The sequence below is a fragment of the Cloeon dipterum genome, chromosome 3 (assembly GCF_949628265.1).
Source record: "Cloeon dipterum chromosome 3, ieCloDipt1.1, whole genome shotgun sequence".
Taxonomy (NCBI): Eukaryota; Metazoa; Arthropoda; class Insecta; order Ephemeroptera; family Baetidae; genus Cloeon; species Cloeon dipterum.
Window position 1 is genome coordinate 22,873,117 of NC_088788.1, and position 24,078 is coordinate 22,897,194.

At 38.9% G+C, this 24,078-nt stretch overlaps 4 protein-coding genes across 10 annotated transcripts in view; 1 reads left to right on the forward strand and 3 right to left on the reverse strand.

Moving 5' to 3' along the window:
• The window catches only part of LOC135939765 (WD repeat-containing protein 47), a 40,564-nt gene extending 26,213 nt beyond the window's left edge, over positions 1-14,351 (reverse strand). For 2 of the 5 annotated variants that reach the window (XM_065484324.1, XM_065484320.1), the window contains exons 1-4: positions 4,251-4,368; positions 1,625-1,802; positions 568-1,063; positions 80-513 (exon numbers count right to left, since the gene is read on the reverse strand). In XM_065484324.1, the coding sequence (XP_065340396.1) occupies positions 80-513; positions 568-1,063; positions 1,625-1,802; positions 4,251-4,312 (1,170 nt within the window). In that variant the 5' untranslated portion in view covers positions 4,313-4,368. Of the gene's footprint in view, positions 1-79; positions 514-567; positions 1,064-1,624; positions 1,803-4,250; positions 4,369-8,569; positions 8,756-12,228; positions 12,252-14,238 lie in introns of those variants that run through there. The other 3 variants (XM_065484323.1, XM_065484322.1, XM_065484321.1) reach the window with 3 other exon arrangements.
• On the forward strand, positions 14,315-16,729 carry eEFSec (eukaryotic translation elongation factor, selenocysteine-specific). The gene is made up of 7 exons (XM_065484330.1): positions 14,315-14,423; positions 14,669-14,895; positions 14,967-15,242; positions 15,313-15,424; positions 15,487-15,647; positions 15,713-16,460; positions 16,516-16,729. The coding sequence occupies exons 1-7, from the start codon at positions 14,336-14,338 to the stop codon at positions 16,647-16,649; spliced, it is 1,746 nt and encodes a 581-aa protein (XP_065340402.1). The 5' UTR covers positions 14,315-14,335; the 3' UTR covers positions 16,650-16,729.
• Positions 16,653-20,596, reverse strand: Syx6 (Syntaxin 6). Of its 2 annotated transcripts, none has more exons than XM_065484331.1 (7): positions 20,403-20,596; positions 18,619-18,788; positions 18,115-18,209; positions 17,893-17,952; positions 17,354-17,586; positions 17,205-17,299; positions 16,653-17,142 (listed from the first exon to the last, which is right to left on the reverse strand). In XM_065484331.1, the coding sequence occupies exons 1-7, from the start codon at positions 20,486-20,488 to the stop codon at positions 17,066-17,068; spliced, it is 816 nt and encodes a 271-aa protein (XP_065340403.1). In that variant the 5' UTR covers positions 20,489-20,596; the 3' UTR covers positions 16,653-17,065. The 2 variants fall into 2 exon arrangements, with proteins under 2 accessions (XP_065340403.1, XP_065340404.1); XM_065484332.1 differs by lacking the exon at positions 20,403-20,596 and adding an exon at positions 19,650-20,011.
• Positions 20,597-20,752: 156 nt separating this feature from the next.
• LanB2 (laminin subunit gamma-1) overlaps positions 20,753-24,078 on the reverse strand; it is a 32,037-nt gene continuing 28,711 nt past the window's right edge. For both annotated transcript variants that reach the window (XM_065484318.1, XM_065484319.1), the window contains 10 exons: positions 23,842-24,057; positions 23,509-23,779; positions 23,272-23,450; positions 23,082-23,212; positions 22,478-23,031; positions 22,220-22,422; positions 22,002-22,160; positions 21,819-21,936; positions 21,653-21,765; positions 20,753-21,593 (listed from right to left, as the gene is read on the reverse strand). In XM_065484318.1, coding sequence (XP_065340390.1) covers positions 21,471-21,593; positions 21,653-21,765; positions 21,819-21,936; positions 22,002-22,160; positions 22,220-22,422; positions 22,478-23,031; positions 23,082-23,212; positions 23,272-23,450; positions 23,509-23,779; positions 23,842-24,057 — 2,067 coding nt within the window. In that variant the 3' untranslated portion in view covers positions 20,753-21,470. The remainder of the gene's footprint in view (positions 21,594-21,652; positions 21,766-21,818; positions 21,937-22,001; positions 22,161-22,219; positions 22,423-22,477; positions 23,032-23,081; positions 23,213-23,271; positions 23,451-23,508; positions 23,780-23,841; positions 24,058-24,078) is intronic.

Here is a 24,078-nt window from a genome sequence, read left to right on the forward strand (position 1 = left end):
GAGATAGAGATACTGGCGATAAAAAATACCAATTTGGCAAGATTTGGCATAATATTTGGATTCCCCACTTTCAACTCACCTTATTGCTCAAATGAAAACTGGCAAAACTTTTCGACATGCTGTTTATGTCTCCAGTAGACATGGTCATGGCCCCAATAGATCCTCTACCTCCAGAAGACAGGCCAAAGGGCAGTCCATCCAATGAAGGCAGCAGCGACCTTGACATAATGTCTGCAGATCTTGGTCGAGTGAATGGCATGGCAGAGTGAGGGAACGTTTTGGGCTTAATAGGAGTAATGAGCATGTGCTCAGTCCATGAAGTTTCCAAAGAGGGTTTGTCCAGTCTTTCGACATCCACATTAAGAGTCCTTTGCTCAAATGGGCAAGCGAAGGTGTCGGAGGGGATACTTTGCAACCACGACAGCAAACTGAGATCAGAATCACTAAATCCGGTGCCACTCAAGAGACTTGTAAAATGCATTTCGCTGCCAGAGCTGCTCATTGACTCCTTGCCTATGCAAATTTTAAAAATTCAAATTTAAAATATACAATTACTATAATTATTACCAGTGGAAGTGGCTTTTTGTTGGCAATATGAAACACAGCTTTCATACAGAATTCCTTTAATAACTAGTTGAATGAGTCGGTCGTTTTTAGCACTCAACGGCCCAGCTTCGTCTCCTATGCCTTTCCGGTCCCCTGGCAGAAATTTTTCTACAAGAGGCAGAACCTCTTTAAAACACTGGACTCTTGCTCCACTGGGGTTCCAGTCTTTGTAAGCAAGGTGGTCTGTCAGCCTAGGCAAGGTAAGCAACAGACACAGGTTGGAATAGTCCTCCTTGGTTGGGGCACACTGTTCTAGTTCAGCCAGCGCTTTAACCACTTCTTGAACGGCAGTGTCCATATTGTTGGTGGTGATGCCAGCTTCCGACTTGATACAGAGCAGCTCCACATATTTGTGACGAAGGACTATCCAGCGAAACAGCTTCAGGTTGAAAGTCTCGATGGCCTCAAGAGGCTGCACAAACTCCATGACATCGTCCCATTGTCCATCAAGAATAAGCTGGAATTTTAAGTTACTTGAAATATGTTCATCACAATAAATATAATAATTTGGTTAATTTTTTTAGAATACAACATTTTTAATCTAGACGTATACTGCATGCTGAATGAAAGCATCTACAATAAGCTTGCAAAGAGAAAAATGTAAAATATTACAATCTAATGCATAACTATTTATTTAAACAACGATTTTCCAACGCTTGTTTTCAGAAAAATTGAAGTAAAAGAGAGGCCGCATAAATGATTGAAATTCATAAAGCGTTTATATAACAGCCAATTTAGTTCGTGACTGGGATATTTTAATACAACTTGGAATCTTTTGAATGTATTCGTTCTCCATTTCTATATATTATACCAGTTTCCAAAGAGCACCAGTAAGAATGGAAAGCTTTCGTACTACATTTTCAAAGAGCATCAGCACTATGGTAATCTAATCCAACCAGCCCATAATCTATACCCGATTTCCTACTCCATCAACCCTCACTTATTGAACACCATTCGGCTCCATTTTAAGTCTCACTCGCACCTTGCAGCGAGAGAAATGTGATTTGGCAATTCTCACCTGTCTGAGAAATAGAAGATCGTCGCTATAAACGCCATTGATGACACCAGTCTCCCGCTCCAGGCTCAGCTGCGAAATGTGCAGCTCTCTGTTATGCAGAAACTCGAGGGCGAGACGAACCACGTCCTCCTCGCGGAGAGACAGGTGCGCTGAAGGCATTACGTAGCGCACCCTTAATCTGAAACAAATAATTAACCAATTAGAAATGATCAGATATGCAAGTTAGCAGCAAATGTTGTAAATTTCACATAGAAAAGCTTTTTGACGATGTTTTAAATACCTGACATGATTTGTGAAAATCAATTCACATCAAACATAATTATATGTTCATAAAATACTTCCATTAGAGGCATAGCTATTAAAATTGATTTCATAATCAATTAGTGATCCATATTCCACCTGCTGAGACTGCTTAACCAACTCCACTAATGGTCCACATCATAAGGCTATTTCCATGGAGGGCATTTATTTAATGAGATCGATATAATTTATTGATGAGAATGCGGTGGGCCACAGCCAATACTGCCACAGCCACCTTTGCTTCCTTATTATCAGCGAGCGCTCGCGAGGCGTCATTCGCCGGCACAATGCCCTTGACGACCCACTTTATTCGCCACACTCAGCTCCAACCCCTGGCTGCAAAGGTCACTTTATTTCAGCGACGCAAGCAGCAGGGCGGGGCGCGAACAACGCCAGCTAGGTGAGCTACGGCTAGGTGTGCGTTACTATGAATGTCATCATCGGCGGGACAGCACCAAATTAATGAACGCATCGACCACGGGGGACGTGTTCAATTGCGAAGGGAATAGCAGACAGCGCGTTTTATATTGTATTTCTTTTTGACAAAGTATATTCAGGGCAATATATTAAAAGGTTACATTTATTTCTTGTTTAATAGTTTTAAACTATAGATTTGAAATATTAACACCACAGCTTTTCGGCTTGTATGTAATTAATTATTAGTTAAATTAACACTTTTAAATTAGCAACCATATGCATGGTTGTAGATCATGTAAGTTATATGGTAGATTGCTAAGCGTTTATTTGCTAAAATTTGTTATTTCCGTGCACTTGTAACAGTCATTACATAACATGGTAATCACAAATCACAAAGAACAACAAAGTTCATAACGACGTGGACTGCACTATGAGTTTTGAAAAGACTAATTTTAGTACTCTAGCGTATCTGTTGATTTTGTACACTTAAAATTGTCTTGAGTATTTTTTACGTCCGCATGTTGCACAAAAGCTACAGGAGTAAGAAAAACAATGAATTCGTGGCAGCTTGTCCACTGCCCTGACTAAAAAGGAGAGTGTTCTAACAATGCCGGCGAGTGAACACACAAAAGGCAAACCGTGTTCTGGGAAATTGATGAACAACGTCTGCGCACACGGTTGGCTAAAAGACTAAAATACCCTGATATTGGCACTCTTGGGCCGGTGCTCTACTCTGTAACTAATTACATTTGAGCCGGGCAGATTAAAAAGTTGGGTCTCACGGACTGCGGACTGCTCGAGTGGAAAAATGACAAAACTTTCGTCTCCTAGCGAGCAACATTGACGCGCAATGGTGGCTAAATGGCAAAAAAAAAGAAGCGCGGCGAGCATTTCGCAAAAAGCAATACATAATCATTTCAGTCGCACTCGATCTGTCTCGATGAGTGATTTGTATAGTAAGGCTAACTTAACCACCGCGACACAACACATATTTATCAAGCAAAATAAATATGTCCTGCAAAGAGAGAAGAGACCATTAATAACGATATCCATACATCACAATGAATATTTACTTAAAACAAGTGCCTTTTAAATTTTTGGATTGTGTTAGTTTATTTATTGCCTATTAACAAATTGGATTCCATCAAGGTATAAAACAATTAAAGAAAAGCTGCAATAAATAACGCTGAACTGTTTCAAGCATCATAAGTAAATTAGTCCAGAAAAAATCCAATATTAAGAGCTCTATAAATCACTGCACAAATAAATTCGAACAAATGCTGATTTCGAAGCGGCGATCAGACTGAAAGCTCATAAATCTAGCGCGATGAAGGACAGACAGCTCCCCGACTTCGCGGTTTTATCTGTATGTGCAGACTCAGGCCATTCCTCATTCTTTATTCTAGTTGTGTCATGCTCATCAGTTTCGCAGCCGGCACAATCTGCTCTTTCGCTTGGCACGGCCATAAATTTCGCAGTAGTTGCCGAACTAAAGGTGTAAAATTTTATCTTTATTCAGCTAGCAAATTTTTGCTTCAATTTCTTCTTTTTCAGTATCCAATTATAAGCCACATACGAAATTGGGCGAACTATTTTACATATATATCATTTCTTTCCAACCAACCAGCAAACAACACTTTCCTTTGTTGACTTTTTATACTTAAATATATTAATTTCCTTAAAAAACCGGCGAGTCTGGATTGCACGGCTAAATGCGTAGTACACAAATTATGCTTTTCTAATGAATCGCTAGTGCTGTGTTATCACGCAACAATCTCGAGAGTAACATTTCAACAGCGTTTAAAATTAAATACAACGAGGGCAGCAAATGTTTTAGAAAGCAATTAGACCCTGACTAAATAATTGCTCGATGAAAAACACAAGAAAACATAGCATAAACAGTTCTTACTCTCGGTTTCGGCGATCATGCAGTTTAACGACCAACCTTCGGTTTCGGGTGTGCTTGTGCATTTTCCTCGTTTCGCGATCACCGACTGCGAGAATCACACATACGGAGCGCGATGCTATCCGTTTCACATGCCACGAGAAACTACTATCTGTTTTGAGGCAGAGAGTATGGATCTGTGCGAAAACCACCCTCGAGTGAGTGAGTCGGGGGTTCAGGGCGCATGGGTGTTTTATCGCCGCCCGCCCGCTCACTCGCTCTGCTCTGTCTGCCTCTGGTTCGTTTCAGCCACTCGTCCAAACACCTCCAGCGGCTCCGCTCAAAACACAAAGACGCCGCAATTTGCTTGCACAAACGAGCTTTGTTGGAATTATGATCCACGAACAAGCTCTCAGAGACGGATTAAAGAACAGCGAGAACAATACCGACAGCGGCGAATGAGAGTTAGGATGAAGGGATTAGTCAGACAAAAATCTGTCATTTGGGCTGATGTTTCATACAATTTGCACTTACAAAGATTTCGTGGTTGTTAATGTTGGGTTTCTAAATATCATGCAAAAGTTAGTTTAGATTTTACCCTCGGTGGTTTAAAATAAAATCCAATCTACGTCTTTAAGGCTGGCCACCAAGATTTCATGGATGAGTTTCCAAAAAACACGAAAAAAATCAGGTTATACGTAAATTAAATAAGAGAGAGTAATTAGTCACTATTACAGGTATTCCTGTTTATATCGGAAAAGTATATTACCGTGTCATGATTGAATTTTTTGCTCGCTCAGTTACGGTTGATTCTTTGTGAAAGGAGATATACGTAACTATATGCATGAATAATCCTTTGAAAAGTGTATCACTTTATATATCCTCCAGGAAATGATTTAAAGCTTTCTGTCGCAATGTCTCACCTAAAATGCACCCATTTGCCACAAGGCATTCACCTCACAGTGAAAAGTATAAAAGTAAATTAATTTGGCATTTTCTCTTACTGTGAACATAATTGTTTTGAATTAGCATGAAACACTTTAATTTTAATATTTTATCCGATGATGAAAAATACTATTTATTTGTTAGCCGTTCTTTTAAACGTAAAAATGCTTAAATAGTCCTATTAAAATGTGCATCACTAACAGACATCAGCCACATACAAAAATGTGAAATCGAATTAAATGAAGTGCACTGGTAATGTGCGCCACTCCAAAACTGACAGCCAGCAGCACATGTGTATTTTCTCTCGCTCCACCGCTTTTGTTTTTGTCTACTGACGAGCAATTTGCAGCGAGAGCCGTTTCATTTGACCGCTGGCTGAGCTGTGAAAAGCAATACCGAATGGGCATGCACACAAACATGAAAGCTGTGATAATTATTCATGTCAGTAGGTCTGGCAGACACTCATTGCATTGAGCACTGGCCCTCTAAGTGTCTCTCTCAAACCGAAAATGAGTTATAATGTCTGCACGTGCTGTGATATGAATGCACCTCAACCCTTAAGAGCCGAGACAAAAGATAGACAGAGAGGAAAATGTACATTTATACTTGTCTGTCGGTATAGGCTTCTCTTGCTGGCGCATCATTAGCGTACAGATTACATTTCACAACATCGGGCACAGTGATGCTGCGCATTTTATATTTCTACAGAGGTCAGGCACGGGTCATTGGGTTGAAATATTTTATGGCCGCATAGTAAAAGATTGCAAATCGCATTGTAAAGATATTAATTTAAGATAATTACCTTAATAAACTCTTGAATAATTGATGCTTTGATAATCACAGCATAATGACACGTTTAAGTTTTGATAACGGGTTTTAAGAAAGTCAACCATGAGACGCAGAAATACTTGTTATAATGGCCAAAATCTAACATTATTCCGTCTGAATTAGAGCCAAATAACAAGTCTCAAGTTTGTTTTATTTCATAGCTATAACTTGGACAACAGGTTTAAGACACGCCTCATAGCGGATATCTCGCTTGGATTCAGTCAAAATGGTAGAGGACAGTTGATTTATTTATCCTTAGCCAAAATAACTTATCACAGAAGTGTCACAGGGAAATTTCCACTATCGGTCTAAATTTAGCCTATTAAAATTAATTCACCTCCGACATCAAGCACAGACAAATCCTTTAAAAGCTTTAAATATAGTTTTTCCTGAACCACTAGTACATAAGCAGCTTCTTTTCTTCTTGAAATATTTTCATAGTCATGCAAATTAGTTTGTGTCACATTTTGCCTTCATATCAGTCTATTATACTCGATTCTCATGCAAATATAATTCCCAAAATACTAAACAAATACAATACGTATTTACTTAAACGGTATTATTTTGTGGGTAGTTGGAAAGAAAAATTTCTCTAAAATAAATTAAGACAACTATAGTGAAGCGTTAACACCGCTTTCAGGCCAAAAGAAAAAGCCTGTAGAATAATGAACCGGTGTTTGCGTCACCGCACGAGGATAAGAAAGGAACAAGCAGTGTTGAGTATTTTTCACTTTTAGACGAACACAAGTGAACCTGTGGCACAATTTCTCCGGGCTAAAGATACGTCCAGCAGGTCAAGAGTAAAGAATCGCCATTACGTGCCTCATCAAGAATGAATACATGAAATGCACCGCAAAACCATACGTCGACGTCTGCAACTCGCCTTCTCAAGCGCAGACATATTATTTTCCCCTTTGAAAAGGGGACGCCTTTCATGGGTGCAAAAACAGGAGCATCTTTTGCATTGGCTGAGATTAGATGCGAAATTTTATGCCTGGGCACGTTTCCATCCACCTTTTATATGGAGTGCGCGCCGCCGGTTTGATGAGAACCCCCGTTTTTCCCTTTTGACAAGTGTTTACCCTGCTCTTAACAGCACTGGCGTGTATCACTAGGGCAATATAACTGGAAAATGTTTGCCCACCGACTGCTGAACAAGTGCGTCGTAAATCGCGATTTTATTCCAGCCCCGAATGTTTGCTTAACTGGCAGCCAAGTTGATTGGAAAATCTTTCGGGCTGATCACATACATTTTGGCCAAGCGAACGACTTTTCTATCTTTCATATCATCTAAAATTAATCAAGATCAACTCAGAAAACAACACGGATTAGCAAAAAAATTGGCTCATCGGGAAGATATCCCAGTCGAGAAAGCGCAATAGGTCTAACAAAGTTGCCTCTCGATTCCCGATAATTTCTACCTTCTTCAAACAATTTTACTGGAGCAAATTAATTCTGCATGTGTGTAGCATTATTCTATATAAATTATCTCAATTCGGGATTATTCCATGTTATTCCTCACGTACAGACCTAACACCAAGATTGTTTAGTTTTAGATATTAAGAAGTAATAAAAATTGAAAATATCAATCCATCACATGGAAAGATTCAAAAGCAAAACTTTCTACGGTGATTCAAGACTGCAATTTGCATGACATAAAATTTGTGCAACTCTACTAAATTCTTCCCTAAATAATAAGACGAGATCTTGCATTTTAAGCAACTCACGTATTGTAGAAGGAATGTTCTTGCGCAATGCCATGGTTGGTGAACATCTTTCGGCAATTAAACTTGCAATTCTGAATTAATTGTTGAAGGCGGACAACAGCATCAGCGAGGCAGTTCGCTTCATTCAAGTTGGAGGATCAATGCGAGAGCAAAAGCAAAATGAAAACTCTTGGTATTATTTCACGCTCGGTTAGATAATGAGACAAGGATCATCCGCGGGCAGAACAACAACAATAGGTGGCCGCACCCATTTCGTTTTGTCCTCAGTTCCCCAATGAAATCTGGTAGCGGAAGAAACAGTCGGCACGCTCAGCTTGTCGTATGGTTATAACTTTGAAATCATCATTGTGCATTGTATGTTTTCAAATTTTTAACAAACTGTTGTCCAGAACAAATTTTGAGAAAATTCTTGTTGGTTAAATGATTAAATATTTGATTCAGGGCAGCATTGTAAAAGCATGCTACCAGATTATTTATATTAGTATAAATATGATGCCGAATTAATGAGGAGAAATCCCGTAATTTTAAGTCCCAACAAAATAAGTCAGAGATTATATTGACAGTGAGATTGATGCGAGGCAACTTAAAAAATGCGTGCACAATAATTTAGCCATGTCTGCTAGTAGATTAATTGCGAGTATTAGTAAAGTAATTAAAGTGGGAAGAACAGGATCGTTTCTTAAAAATAGCGACATGAAGCCTCAAATAAGTCAACGACCGCAGGTGTCATCATAAAAACAACACACACACTACGCTAGAAAATGTATTGCCGCGATCGGCCGCCAGTTATTTATTTGAGAAAACCAGTTTTGGGCAACCAAAAGTATAGCAGACGCAACTCACCGGTCGATGGTGTTCTCACTCGACCAAGCGACCATGCTTGAAATGCCGGTAGATCTGCGTTGAAAACTGTATACTGAGCCAATTTACATATCACTAGGGTTTAACACCGCAAATCTCTGCAAACCACTATTTCTCTAGCTCCAACACAACTAGACCGCTTTTGGCTTCTGCTGGACGGAGACTGCGAAGAAAGAGTTGGAGGTCCAGAGCGAGCAACTTGACTGGCCAAGCGGGTAGTTAGAGAGGAATCTGCGGAGCGGGAGAGCTGCGAGTTGGAGAATGGGAATAGCATAATAATTGCTACATGCCGCTTCATTTTCGGTCCAAGCTGTGAATGAAAAAACACAAGCTCTACAGCTCTAGATAATAATACCAGAACTTTATGTTTAACTTTTATTATTCTGAAAATTACTTCTCACCAGCGTCTGACTAACTAACCAACGTTAGACCGGTAGCAAGGTAATTTTTTTCGCTATTTCCCTTGTTTATCTAGATTTTCAGTTAAAGACAAAATAAACTTCGATAAATGATTTTATTATCATCTTAAATAATTATTGCACTCTTAACAATTTTTTTGCGATGGTCACCATACAGTAATGTAACTTATGACGCAGCATCTCATCAAATTAAACGTTAATATGCACAGCAGGATATCTATATTTCATGCTAGCAAATTTACATAATATATATCCAATTACTATGTCCGATACTATGCTGCCGAAGCAAATCCTGATTATGGTGATGGTCACGCCATAAAATATCATACCCATCTAAGTCATGGAACATCAGCAAACTGTGTTATGCCCCATCTAGGCTATAAAATAGTTAAATTTGCAGTATACACGTGCAAGGCAAAGCGGTTAAATCGGTAAATGAATAAAAAAATGGCATCAGGTTACCCTGAGGGTGCTGTGAAATGTTTTACGCACGCTAAAGTCAGTTTGCAGCGAATCTCTCTGGTGAAACTCGCTCAGTCGTCAAAAAAGTGACCAACTAAAAAGTGCGGTTTTGTACAGAGATGCAGGAGAAAGACATTATTTTTAACAAGCAGGTACTTTCAACTTATAATCTACCACTCATAAAAATTCAAACCGGAGTTACGAGTTTTTGAAAGGGCTCCATATTTATGAGTCTGTCTAAAATTAGAGTAGCACTAACTTTGTGTTTCACGCGAAATCCAGAGCGTTAATTCAATAGCACCTATACTCACGCAAAGGAGACCATTTTTGAGACGGCTAAATTTCAGCTTATCATTTATTTATAAGTTTTCTAATCATGCTCCAAATTTCTGGCGATGCAAAAACGAATTATAGAATACTGTTTTACTTCTCACGTCGCTTATAATCTGCTAGAAAAACGCTTTAGCGAGTTTCTATTTCTCTGGCTCGACCCCATAAGACTGTTATCATTGAGATGATTTACTCCCATGATCAGGAAACATGTAGGCCGTCAGCGAACACTTTCAGCCTAAAAATAATTAGCCATTCTGCAGCGATTTAAAATCTGTGGCCAAATTTCGCTGACTACTCATGCAGATAAATTAGGAACTCAACTCATGCTACAAGCATCTTGACAGCACACTCTCTGAAAGGTAGATGAAAAAATTTATTACCCGACTTTCTATCTGTGGCGAATTTTTGGGACCAACACAGCAGCGAAGCAAAAGTCTAAATCTCCACTGAGGCATAGGATTATGCGCATACATGGCAACTTGGGGGAAACTTGCTATTTAAGCATTCTGGTCGATTGCTTTTGCTCACAATCAGTTGACTCGTGCAAGTGACTTACGAATATGCAGTTAGTTCGATTACCAAAATTCTAAGATTTTATACAGAAGAGAATAAGAATTTCTGAAGATATTTAAAAACATTGGTATTCATTGTGCTGTTTCTTTGTGACTCAACGACTAATATAAAAATGTAAAACGTGACAAATAATTTATCAAAGACCAAAAGATGAAAAACATAATAACTCTACTGACAAAATATGGCAACTTCGCGTGCTTCTGCCATCATTGGCATCTATCAACAATAAATCAACCACCGCATTTCTTATTTATTGTATTTTTTATGTATTTAAACATGAGAGAGTATGAATTATGTATGTATATATTAAGTATAAAAATTACTTGCAATTAACGACTTTCGCTAGAACAGGTTTTTTTGCCATTGTGCCAAACTTTCAGAGTTTGAAGCACTCATGGTTGCTTTAGTTCATTCTATATCTCCAGTAAATTTCCATTTCTGGCGTACGAGGCGTACGTAAATGGACACAAAAAGGAAATTAACGAAGCACAGCGAGACTAGATTTTACGGAAGCTAATGATAATGGCGATAGTCGAGGCGATAAAACGGAATTGGACGCACGGGCACGCGGCGAAAAGGATGACCGGCGTTATACGGAAAAGGCGGTCGAGCAGATGCCAAGCAGAAAACGAGTTTATCGACCTTGCTGCCGGTGCCTTGGACTCACTTGCATTCATTTCACCGCTTGCCAGGTCCGACACAACAACTTTGCAGAGTCAGGTCCACATTTTCGGCCATTAAAACTGTTGATTAAGAGGTGATTTAAACGCGACCAATGTTCATCGCGTTGTCCTGAACAGCTTTCGGCGAAAGTGAGGCCCGAGATTTCACTCATTTCTGTTTAATTAGAGGGTACTCTGATATCAAAATCCCCATTGCTGTGGTTTTCTACGTGGTTTTTATTAATCAGATATATGTTGCTACTTTGATCAAAGTAAAGATCGCACTGCTATTTTGTGGTCAGATTGGTACCTGCTAGCTTACAGTTAGTTATAGTATTGTATGCTTTTTCTCGCTGTATTTTCTTTAAATTATTAAATTTTAAGTATTGGCATTATATCACATATATATGTAAGAATGTTAATTATATATTGTCATAGGGCTAACGCCTATGAGTATTTACTTAAAAAACGGTTATGACGATTTAACATTTTCTAAAGAATGACACTGATCTAGAGAAATATTAAAAAAAAAATATAGGCTCGTATAATATAAAAAATTAAAAACAATTTAATGATTTTGCAGGTGCAGAAGACGCATAAAGAAACCACACATTACAGGAAATAGAAAATCAGAAATAATGATATTAAGAGAATTCATTTTATTAGTCAAAGCATTTACATTTTTAATAAAAGTTAAGATCGAGTGAAATTGGCCTGGAAAGTACATATACATACGAATGATTTTGATAAAAAAAGACGAACGAAATCAGCAACAATTGCAAACAATAATTTGGTGTTCTCAGTATTATTTATAAATTAATACATAATGAAAATTCAAAAATGAATCAAATATAAACTGACGAGAATTATTACTTTAATTTGCTGAGCGACCTGACCAGTTAAAATTTAAAAAAAAATTGTTTTTTAAGGAAAGTAGTGTTAACAACAGAAACTCAAAACCTGGCCCCTGAAAATCCCGTAAATTCTACTCGCCATTTTAGTTGTTCCGATAACGTAAATAAAAAATTTGGCGCCAGTTGAATTTTCCACTTGGCTCTATTTCAACCCTCGGCACATTCTCGCGCAGCACGAGCCTTCACCGATCGAGGCAATAAAATGTTTTCCTCGCAAATCCGCATGAATAAAAAGCCATGAGCCCAACAGCACACCAAGCGCGGTGAAAAAAACTGACCTTTTCATCGCCTCTGGGGACACGCAGCAGCTGATCCCGGCCGAAAGATTGCTTTTTTTCAGCTCATCTCACGAAAAGCACACAGAACCAACTTTGCTGGGTGTCGCATTCAACTCGACTGGTTGAATGCGAGGGACGTTTCCGTTCTGAGCCCCTATTTGTCATGCAAGCACATGAATTGACGCCGCCGCTATTTACGGGTCTTCCGAGTAGAAATTTTCGATTTAAATGCTCAAGGTGTCGCGTCTGTCTGCGCAGTGCTTTTGATTGCATGCTTGGCTGGCATATAATATATATATATCAATGATTCCTCAATCAACGTACTCTACTTTGCGTTAAGGGATGCGGAAATAACACAATTTAAATATACCTGAGTCAAAGTAATTTAGGTAAAATTATATTTCAACCTTGGAAACTTTCTACAGAAGAGATGATTAGTTGATTTTTTTATACCAATAATAATTATCTCTCTAAATATAGACTTCATCACTCATCCCGCGATCATCAGCAATCTGCGTAACTAAACCAAGCCGTTGGCTCCCATTGTAGAGCGCATGCTTTGTATGCACTAGCCATGTGAGAATCCGAGCGGTATGTTTAGGGTTGAGTTCGGGTTGATTAGCGCCTACATTTGATTCTATTTTGCATTGCAATGTCGAATCCATTCGGATTTGGGAGGATTGAGAAAGCTTTCCAAATCGCTACTCTCTGGTTTGCACCTTTCCAAAATGCATGAATTAATTTCACGGGACGAATGTCTATGTCTAGCGTTTATTCAATAAAGACCCTGGTGTGGGGGCAGTAGCACGAGCTGGTCCTTTTCTGGACTGGGCTTCCTCCACTGGGGCCAGTGCGCCCATGTTATTCGTTCGCGATGTTATTGGGACACACAGTTTTCGCGAGTTGTTCACCATCACTCTTCTAGAAAAAGGAGAACCGGAAAAAAACAAAAAAAAACAGTACTTTATTAAAAAATAGTATTTTATTGGAAATATTGATGCAGATAGCTCATCGGGCTGCAGGGAAGTCGATTGCCATATTTGTGACTTTAAAACAACCCTTTCAGCTGACTTGCGTGTGTCGAACAGTCAGCGGCCGCGATCGAAAACTGATTGAATGTATATGATGGTATCCAATTGATTGAAACCACAACAACGCCAACCACACAATAACTTCATCAAATCATTGGATGCCAACAAAAAATGTCGAGACTTAGGACAAACAACAGGACGATGAGACGATACGTAAGCTAATCATGAGAATATGCAGTAAATAAGCTGAAAATGGAGAGCAGTTGATATGCTTCTCGTCCAAGAACTCATGCATTTCATTGCCAACAAATTGAACTAATGCGAGACAGAGGACGAATGCAATATATAATGGTGCAATATAAAATATCTAGTCCAAAGAATGATTACCCAAGTTTGTCTGTTCACAAGCGCAACAGTTTGCTCCTCAATAAACAGAAGCAGTGTGTAATTTAAATAATGAGAGAGAGTTATTTTGGGGATATCCAACAAATCAAGCCAAGCCGGTTACAGTTCGTCTTCACATAAAACCGGCGTGGGCAGACCAGTGTTGAATTGAACACAACCATGTGTCAAGATTTTTCTCCAACTTCATTTTTCGGCACTGTGCAAAGTGAAGAAACTATATAATGTAAGTCTTTAAAAGGGAAATGCACAGCTCAGTGCCCGCTTTTAATGCAAGGCTAAAAAGAGGGTTCGTTTTCATGTAGATAGAAAGCGGGGAAAATTGCACAGTAACGGTGCCATTTGTATAGGCACAATGCTAAAGCACTGTTCTCTCGACAGGTGCAAGTGATTTTGCTTTTGACGCATGAATTCCTCGCTGCAAAATGTGTATCATACGCCGTGTCATTATTTTTTCCAAGTTCGTTAACCCATGCTGGACCATGAAACGGGAGGGCTGCGCCGGATCAGCACAAGGCTGCGAGATACTTTCCGACTGAAGGCGAGCTGATTACTTAATTTGCAAATTGAGACTCACCAAATTTGGGCGTTAATCCAAGTAGGGTGGCCAGGAAAACGCATGGATAACCCGATCCTCACTCGATAAACTACAACAAGAAGCCCGTCTCGCCCAGATGACTGGCCTTGGGCGACAGTGCTGCCCCTACCTGTTATGCAACGTAGTATGCCCAACCACAGCGTCTTGGCAGGCGCTAGTGGAAGGTTGGTTCCGATTAATTTTTTTCGTTTTTACAAATTCTTACGAAATCCTCATTACAAGAAATATCAAGTTAAATACAAAGAATATTTTGGAATTTCATGACGTTTATATGAGTATAATACTGTAAAATACTAAAAGAAAACTCAAGTTCATGGTGTAAAACTCGGCTTCTTTCTGCACAATGCTAACAAGAGAGGGCGTAACGTAAACATAAATCGAACTACACGTGAAATTTTGTTGCATGAAGTCTGGTTACTAGTGCGGGCACTCGCACCTTGGAAGGAGACTTTAAGTTCGAGCCATATGATTTCAACTATATTGAATATCAATGTCGGTGTGCTCGGTCATGTCGACTCAGGAAAAACATCGCTGGCCAAGGCATTGAGCACCACCGCCAGCACAGCTTGTTTTGACAAAAATCCTCAGTCCAAAGAGCGGGGCATCACCATTGACCTCGGGTTCAGCTCGTTTCAAGTGTGTATATCAACTCTCAATACCTTATTTATTAGAAATATTAATTCTAATTTATAAAACTTTTACAAAAGATGGGCATGCCAGATCATCTACTAGACAAAACCTCTTGCAACACACTTCAATTCACTTTGGTGGATTGCCCGGGTCATGCTTCGCTCATCAGGACTATCATAGGAGGATCACAAATTATCGACATGTTTATTTTAGTACTGGATGTGACTAAAGGAATGCAAACTCAAACAGCAGAGTGCCTGGTAATTGGTGAAATCACCTGCAACAAGCTCATCGTTGTCTTGAATAAGACAGATATGTTGCCAGAAGACAAGAAAAAGACAGCAATTGAAAAGGCATAATATATTATTTTGCTTTTTAGGTTAGTAATTTGTTTTTCTAATATTTGCTGTTTTCAAATTGTAGATGGCGAAAAAGATGAAGGCCACTCTGCAAAATACAGTTTTCAAAACAGCAGAGGTTGTTGCAGTCTCTGCAAATCCTGGAGGCCAGGAAACCGAATCTCCAGCACCTGTTGGTGAGCCCTTTATTTAAATTAAAGTTTAAGGAGTTCATAATAATTGTATCGTCCAATGATAGGTCTGAATGATCTCTTGGAGTGCTTAAGGAAAAGTGCATTTGTGCCTGAAAGAGATGAATCTGCTCCTTTTGTTTTTTCTGTTGACCACTGCTTTGGCATCAGGGGTCAAGGAACTGTGATGACGGGCACCGTTCTACAAGGTGCTGTTAAGATAAATGATGTAAGTTGATCTTAATAATTCTGCTGCATTTTTTACAAATCGTTGTGAACTGATTTTCCCTCCAGCAAGTCGAAATCCCTGCCATCAAAGAGACTAGAAAAGTGAAATCTATGCAGATGTTTCGACAGCCAGTAGATAAAGCTTCTCAGGGAGACAGACTTGGCATCTGCGTAACACAATTTGATCCTAAACTCCTAGAGAGAGGGCTTGTGTCAGTTCCTAACTATGTACCAACAATATATGCTGCCATCATCAAGTTGAACAAAATCCGCTTCTATCAAGCCTCCATCAAAACCAAAGCCAAATTCCACTTGAGCATTGGCCATGAAACTGTCCTGGGCAAAGTAACCCTATTTCAAGGAACTCATGAATTTGAGCTATGCCAGGAATTTGAATTTCTCGAAGAAATTGAACCGAATCTTAAAGAAGACAATGTCGCGCAGTATGCTCTGCTCGAATTTGAAAAGCCTGTGACTGCAGTGCCAAATTCCTTGGTCATTGCTTCAAAACTAGATATGGACGTTCACACAAGCACTTGTCGGTTAGTCTTTTGGGGACGGCTGCTTAAATATTACGAAGACAAGGCGTATGCAAGTGCAAATTTGCCGCAGCTGAAGATTTTCAAGAACAAGTCAAAGTCAGGAGTAGTCGAAAGAGCACCAAACAGTTCAAGTGTGATTGTGAAAAATATGTTCAAGAAGGAAACCAATTTGCTGCTATTCACCAACATGAAAGTGAAACTCTCCACTGGCGAAGAAGGTACAATCGAAGGTGGATTTGGTCAAAGTGGAAAAGTGAAAGTCAACATTCCAGGTAAAAATAGGTTTTCTTTAAAAAGTATGTAAATTCTAAATTGTTAATTCAATAGGCGGTCTGTTAGAATCTACACTGGAAAGCATCCAGGCCAAAAAGGATGCATCAACATCGCGAAAGCCAGTAGAAGTTTCTCTCAATTTCAAAAAGTTTGTTTACGATATGGGCAAGAATATGGTTCAAAAATAGTGATTTTAGTTTTCATCACAATTATATTTATACAAAATTTACAACACAAATAAACATGTTTTGTTAATACAATAAATAACTTTTAGCTGCACTTAATTAAAACACTAACACACTTAACAACTTAATCAATCTTAAGAGCTCATCACAAATCACAAAATTTTAGATCTAGCATTTACTGAAAAATAATATTTTTAATTTAGATGGCTAATACATTTATATGGAACGTTTTATGTAGCAATATTAACCATTTTAGGTAGTTGTAATAATACTTTTCTAGTAAACATTGTTTTGAATTTGGAGACAAAGTTTAAAAATATCTTTTTGTGGCACAAATAAGCCGGACTTCTGGCCGGATGTTGGGATTTTGCAAACCACTGACACACTAATAAAGCTAGTAGTACACAGTCCAAAAGCAATCAGAGTATAATAAAGAGGATGATAATTATGAAGATTATCACGGACAGGATAAATATGGCATACCACTGCCGGCGATCTAAATTTCGAAGGAAACAAAATGATTAAATTGTCAAACAATATGATGCTGGACCAACTTACCATTTGAAATGCGGAATACTTTGGCCATTTTCTTGACTGTTGAATCAATTCGTGATTCTGTGTTTTCCATTTCATGTCCAAACTCGTCAAGCATCCTGTAAAATGAAATGGTAGAAATTTTGGCAAAATGATAAGATTGGGATATTTACACAGCCTGTTCGTCGAGCTCAGTTCCGATTTGCCTAGAAACGGTCTTCAGAGTCCCAATTGAGTCTGAGATGGCGTCGAGCTGTTCATCCTGAGAATGGATCATTCGCTGTTGCTGCTGAATGGCTGAATCAACAAAGGTGCGATTTGGACTGTCCAATTCGTTCTCCAGCTTGGAATACTTTGTTGTGCCATGGGAAGTTGGGGCTCTAGGTGGACTGCTCTCCAAAAGAGGCTGGAAATTTGATAAAATTTAAGTTTATTCCAGCTTAAAACACGTTAGCTTTCTGATGGACTAATTGATTTGCAAAAAACAAAATGTTTTTGTTTTGATATTCAAACGCAATAATTTTTAATTGCTAGCCTAAAAGAACAGTTGCCGTAAAATCAGAACAAATTATTTTTACCACATATTAACAAAATTCTAATGTAGCTTCTGTTTTTCAATAATAAATGGAATTACTATGAATTTGGTTTGGCAAAAAATATTTGTATGTTTGTGGAAATATGTTTAAGCTGATGTAGGGCAATTTTTGTTTACCTGTCGAGCAGTCCTGTCCCTGTCTCGTCCTCTGGAGATGTTCATTTTGTCTTTCATAGACTGTAATGACATGATATTAATAGGAATTGAATAAACAAGTCTAACCCAAATATTTAAAAAGAGCAAATAAATCCCGGGACGAATTAAATTATAGTGTGAGCGCATTGTCAACATTTTTAACATTTATTTGCCATGCAAATTGACGGACCATCCCCTCCTCACCTTCACTTCTTCTCTGGTCTGCTCGATAAAGCTCCGCCTTGACGTTAGCTCCCTGTTGTCGATTTTAAATTTGGACTGGTTTTTCTCGACGATTCGTGTGTAACAATTAAGGAAAAATCATAAATTTAACCGGCAGTAAGACAGCTATTATTTGATACTTTTGTTCAAATAATGTATTGGCAGAAAGCAAGCAAAAACCGCAAGTGCGTCCGACCTTGACTCTTAAAAAAATGAGAGCTGTTTCTACTATCGCGAGTAGCAACAACAAATTGAGTACATTCAATTCCTATCAAGCCTATACTTAAATATTAAATTTGAGTTGCCAAAAAATATATATTAATTTAATACCTCTTCTACTGTTCTGATGCTAAAACAGTTCGAGAAAAATATCTAAAATATAACTGAAAACAAATATATATTTCATTGTGCGGCAGGAACTTCAATTGAACTTGTTTGTTAAGTTAGGACTTAAAAATATATTATTATATAAGCGGAAAAGGATATCAATTGTGTCTTCGAGATCCTCCAAGTCCCACTCAATACTCCTCAACGAATTTCGCAACTCTGTGGTGGTCCATTCAAGCTCGTCCTTGGAGATTGAATCGGTTTCATCTTGCAACTCCAGCCAGCGTCGATACAAGCCTCTAGTCTTGTTCAGAGCTTTGCATACTTCACTGCAAACGTACGTAAATGTGGCAATAAATTAAAATGCCAAGCTAAGGTCTTTAAGAAATGGTAGTAACTGTACATTACACAAATGAAATCAAAATATGATAAAAAGGATTGCTGCAAGTTTACCATTAAATAATAATGGAAGTAACCGAAATCCATGCTCTATAACGCTACAATCATATCATAAAGATGAGAGAAGACAGATGGCGAGATATTCTCGATGTATTTAATTTAATATTAATTGTAAATTTAAGCTAGTTTCTGAAAAAATATGTCGCGTCATGTCTTTCGACTCTTCAATTTTGTTTCCGGTATTGTACGAATGCACCGTGCAAACTTAACCTATTTTCAAGGCACAAAGTCCAACTAACGTACATAATCCAATTATGAATAACATGTATGTATGATTATTATGTTGAGTACATAGACAGACAAACTGTCTGACAATGTGCGAAGCAAAATGTGTTACAGTGCCTGGTGGATTATTGAAAAAAACTAGTTGTAACTATGATCAAACCATTCTAAGATCGCAATGATTGGCAGATCCAAATAAATAGCAAATTTGGAAAATTTATTTCGACTCTCACTGAATACAAAAACAAGGTTAATTTTTTTCCTATCACTGTGAAACTGAGCAAAAAAAATCAACGAGACGAAACAGTCATAATTTAACACGACAACAGCTAAAATTGTAAAAGTCTACAACCAAATTCAAACAAAATACGCAAAATACAAAGGATTGAAAACAAAACTTGCGTGCGCGACACGTTTAAGCAGAGTAACAACGAGCAAAAATATTTAGTGCGTTCGGCGCAACAGCTGCGTGCGCCGAAATCTACGATTCGGCCGCCGACTTTACTCACTCTTTGACCACAAAGAACGGGTCTTCGTAAGTCATGTCATACGCGTCGCTCGTAATGCGGATTTCGTGTCGAAGTTTACGGGGTCAAAAGAGCAAAACGGACTCTTGCGAATGTGCGTTCTGGATTCAGCAGAGGAGCGGCCACGAGCACGAACGCCGGCCGCCTCTGGCCATCACCTTGCAAGGACCACCACCACTGGTACGTACTGTGGATCAGGTGTTGGCTGATCAATTTATACCTCGAGGTCCGACGGCCTGCATTTTGCATGAACAAATCGACATTTTCTGACGTCACGCCCACTTGATCGACCAAAACAAAGCTTGCTACACAGTGCTCTACACTCTTGCGTCTCACTCGAACACAACAGCGAACGGCGAATAGATGGAAGGCAAGTGGGCGTGGCTTACATATTACACATTTTTGCACGGGCAACGCGGGACGCGGGGCCACGCAGGGCGCAGGGCTGACAATGAGTAGAAGTAGAGAGCTAGCACAGTTAAGATAAATAATAGATTATCACCATTATCAATTAAACTAGCAAATACTAAAAATTTGTCCAAACTCGCGATTTTAGCGCAATCATGGCAAATTGATTTAAAAAAAATACATAAACCTACAAATTTACGCGTGAAACTATATAAAGTTAAATCAACAGAGTTAAAGAGCCTAAACAGAATATCTGCGACTACTTTATTAAGTAAAGTATTGCGGTGGAATAATTAAATTTATTACAAATCAATTTTCCTTACTTACTCAGATTTCAAATTAGCTTCCATGTACGTGACATCTCTCTTGTCTGAAGCTCGCGTTTCACGTTTTACTTGGACTGAAATATTCATTCTGCTAATGGTTCATTATTTTGAACTATTGTGCAATAAGTATCGCCAGCTATACCCGTCGAGCAATTGACTGCGCCTCTGATGGGGTAGATATTGGCTATTTACAGGCTGTGTTTGATGGCAGCATCTGACTGATAAGCTGTTAGTTTAAGAGATTAGATAAAGGGTTGCTGCGTGGTTAACTGTTTCATAAAATAAGATCGAGTCAGCTGCGCCTTTTTTCTTGAACGTTCTCGCGTTAAAAGTTGTGTAGAAAAAAACAGCTTTTTAATTTCAATTCCCTAATGAATGATTTTATTACAATTCAAATGTACATCAAGATAAATATAAACCGTTCTAGTTTATCTATTAGTGTTTGAAAAAAATTCCGTTCTTTTATTGGCAGTGGTAGGCGAATGTACTTTGAAATCTGCACCCTATTTTAAACGCTGGCAATATGTAGAAAAATAACTTCTGTCTCTATTGTATCATCTATAAGAGTTACAATGTTTTTGATTTGCAAAGTGCAGATGTGTAAAAATTACTGGACTAGGAGTTGAAACAACAAGCGCTCAAACCAGTATTTTTCAACAACTTTTGTCTCTAAAGTAAAGATCTAAAACAATGATTCTTCCAATTACATCTTTGGCATGGCACATTGCAGCAGAGCGGAAGAACCAGATTTTGGCACTGGAAAATTCCTTACTATTAATTATTCTAAACAGAGTGCACATCTTTGGCATAACTATCAGAATTATAACTTAAAGTGGACTTATATGGTAGGATTTTAATAGGAATTACTCAAATTATAATTAGTCATCTAGACATAGTGCAGAAACAAGCAGGCGCCCTCGACGTTCACACACAAATATTGATTTTAACACCTATGAAGAACACAATGTGTGATACAAAATGCAATGCAAGGAATAAAAAGACTCGGCAGGTCCAATTCGCGTTTCTTACTGGCTCAGATCCTCACTAACTTTCGCTGAGCACGTTACTTTCAAGGCTCAAGCTTTACTCTCTTCCAGCAGCCATCAGGTAAAGAGTTGCGAATCTCTTCAATATTGTCCACTTCAGTTCTCAGTCTGCTCACTTCTTCCGAGTAGTCCTTTATCCATTGTGTCTGAATTTTAAATTGAGTAAAATGCAATGGTTAATAATTAAATTTTGAATACTAGTTACCTGCTGATTTTTTAGCATTTTCAATTCCTCCATTCGTTGATCTAAGTTAGCATCGTTGAATTCTTTTTCAGCAGCTGCCAGTTTCTTCTCTAAGATATTTAGCTGATCCTCATCTAAAAAAATCAGAAATAAAATTGAAGCCACTAAAGCTTGAGTAAAAAAATACCAATATCTGTCACGTCTTGCAACTCCAACAAAATGTCATTGACTTCCTGGAGAGCCTTTTCCACTCTCTTGGTGGCCTCTGCTGCATTGCTTTTGGCTTGGCCTACCTTCTCTTTGGCCTTAAATGTGGAAATTTTATGTCACAATCGTTTTATTTTTTATTTAATTATTTGGTATATTGTACCTCGTTAGTCAGGGTCTCATCCTGAACAGATTGTTCCTCCAATTTTTGCACATTGCTTCCGGTGACTGCAACCTTTGCAGAGAGTTCATCTGCTTCATTCCTTAAGCCTTCCGCCTGCTTTCTTGTGTCTTCAGCAGCCTCCTTGATTTCTTCCGCTTCCTGCAAAAGCAAAATAGTGCTATCAAGCTGAACATTTTTCAAATTGTTATATTTTATACCTCTACAGCTCTAGCTGCGTACTCTTTTAGTGCCTCAGAGGCTGCATCATTGGCTGCTTTGGAGTGTTGTTCTGCATCAGTGATAGCTTCGCCAGCTTCTTCGGATGTCTTCCTCACAGCTTCAATGCTCTCCTCAATATCGGCCACTTTTTCCAGAGCCTCCATTGCCTTTTCTTTACTCTTTTGCACATCCTTGTCAAATCCTGCTCAATAAAATTTAATTGGTTCATTAGTCATTGATATTTTTTATATTCCTACCTTTGAGGGTCTTGAAAGTCTCTTGAGCCTCAGCCAGTGTCTTATCGCCTAACTCGACTGCTCTTTTAGCGTCAGAATTCGCACTATCAACATCTGCAAGGAGCTCGTCGACCTTCTGCTGCTGCATCTCTGCAGATTTGAGGAGATCCCTAAGGGAGTCGCTTTGTTCTGCCAAGTCTCTCAGAAGGTCTCCATGTTCTGCCTGCAGTTGGTCGGCTTCGCTCTTTAGTTTCCTAGCTTGCTCGGCGGCTTTCTCGGCTTCTTCTCTTAGACTGGTTACGTTGGGTTCTGGCAACTTGAGGCCATAGACGATTGCATAAATAGCCAGTGATTCATTCAACATCTGGGCACCCTTTTCTTTGGCTGCTTGGGCAAACAATTTTGTATTGTCCAGCCTGGCAGAAGCGGTCTCTAATTCTTGTCGAAGTTTTCCCAAATCTTCTTTGGTTGTTTTTTGTTCACCAATGGCATTTTTGGCAATTGTGTAGGCATTTGATGAGACCTTAACAGCCTCCTCCGCGATTTTTTTTATCTCCTCGGCCTCTTTTTCTTGCCTGTAATAGAATATAATTAAATGGAAATTTACGTTTGAAAAATGTATTACTCTTGGGCCAGCTGGCGTGCTTGGCGAGCAATTTCAGACATCTTCTCACTTTGTTGACCAAATTGATCTGATCGCTGAACAGCTTCCTTCAACGCCTCTGCACCTTTGGTTTGCAAGTACTCAACAGCAATCTATCAAGTTTCATCATTATATGCATATTTAAAATCATTCTTTAGTTAATGACTTTTACCTTCAAACGCTCTCTGGATCTTTCAATAATGTCCTCAACAAGGGTTGCATTTGCTTCACCTTGTGCTGTGAAAATTCTGGCCGAGTCAGTGAACATTGTGATATTTTTATGAATGTCCCCAATTGCCTGTAACCTGTTCTTTAAGTCTTTAAGCCTTTCCAACAGCGATTTGTCGCCAGCTAAAACAATGCATTTCAATTGCAAAATCGATTAAAGCTTGGGAATCTAGAATCTCACTTCCAGCTCCTCTTTTGGCATCATTCCACAGTTGCTTCACCCTATCTTCCACCTCCTTGAGCTTCCTCTCAAAGTCAACATCATCAATTACAGTCGGTGTTTCTGTGATGTTATGCAACAGCTCTTGTAACTTCTGCAGCTTTTCCCTGTGATCATTTACAGCATCCTGCACCAGATTGTAGCAGTCAGGGCAATCAACACATCCTCTCTGGCGGTCGTGCTTGTTTTCCTTGCACTGATCACAGTGGAGTCCTTCCACATTGTCGTGACACTGGATTTGAGTTCACCAAATTAGTTTGATTATTATGGTACCATAAAATCGGTTTGATTTACCGGACATTGTCCATATTCATCACACTGTAGATTTCTTGATCCAATCGTGTCACAGTTACATGGCTTGCAACCGCTGGTAGAGAATCCGTAAGAAAAGACCTCGCAAATGTCACAACGCAGACCGGTCACCCCTGGTCGGCACTTGCACTGCCCAGTTCGCATGTCGCAGGTGCCATCAATAGAACCGATTGAGTCACAGTTACAAGCTTGACAACCCTATAAAAAAGAGTTTGAGTT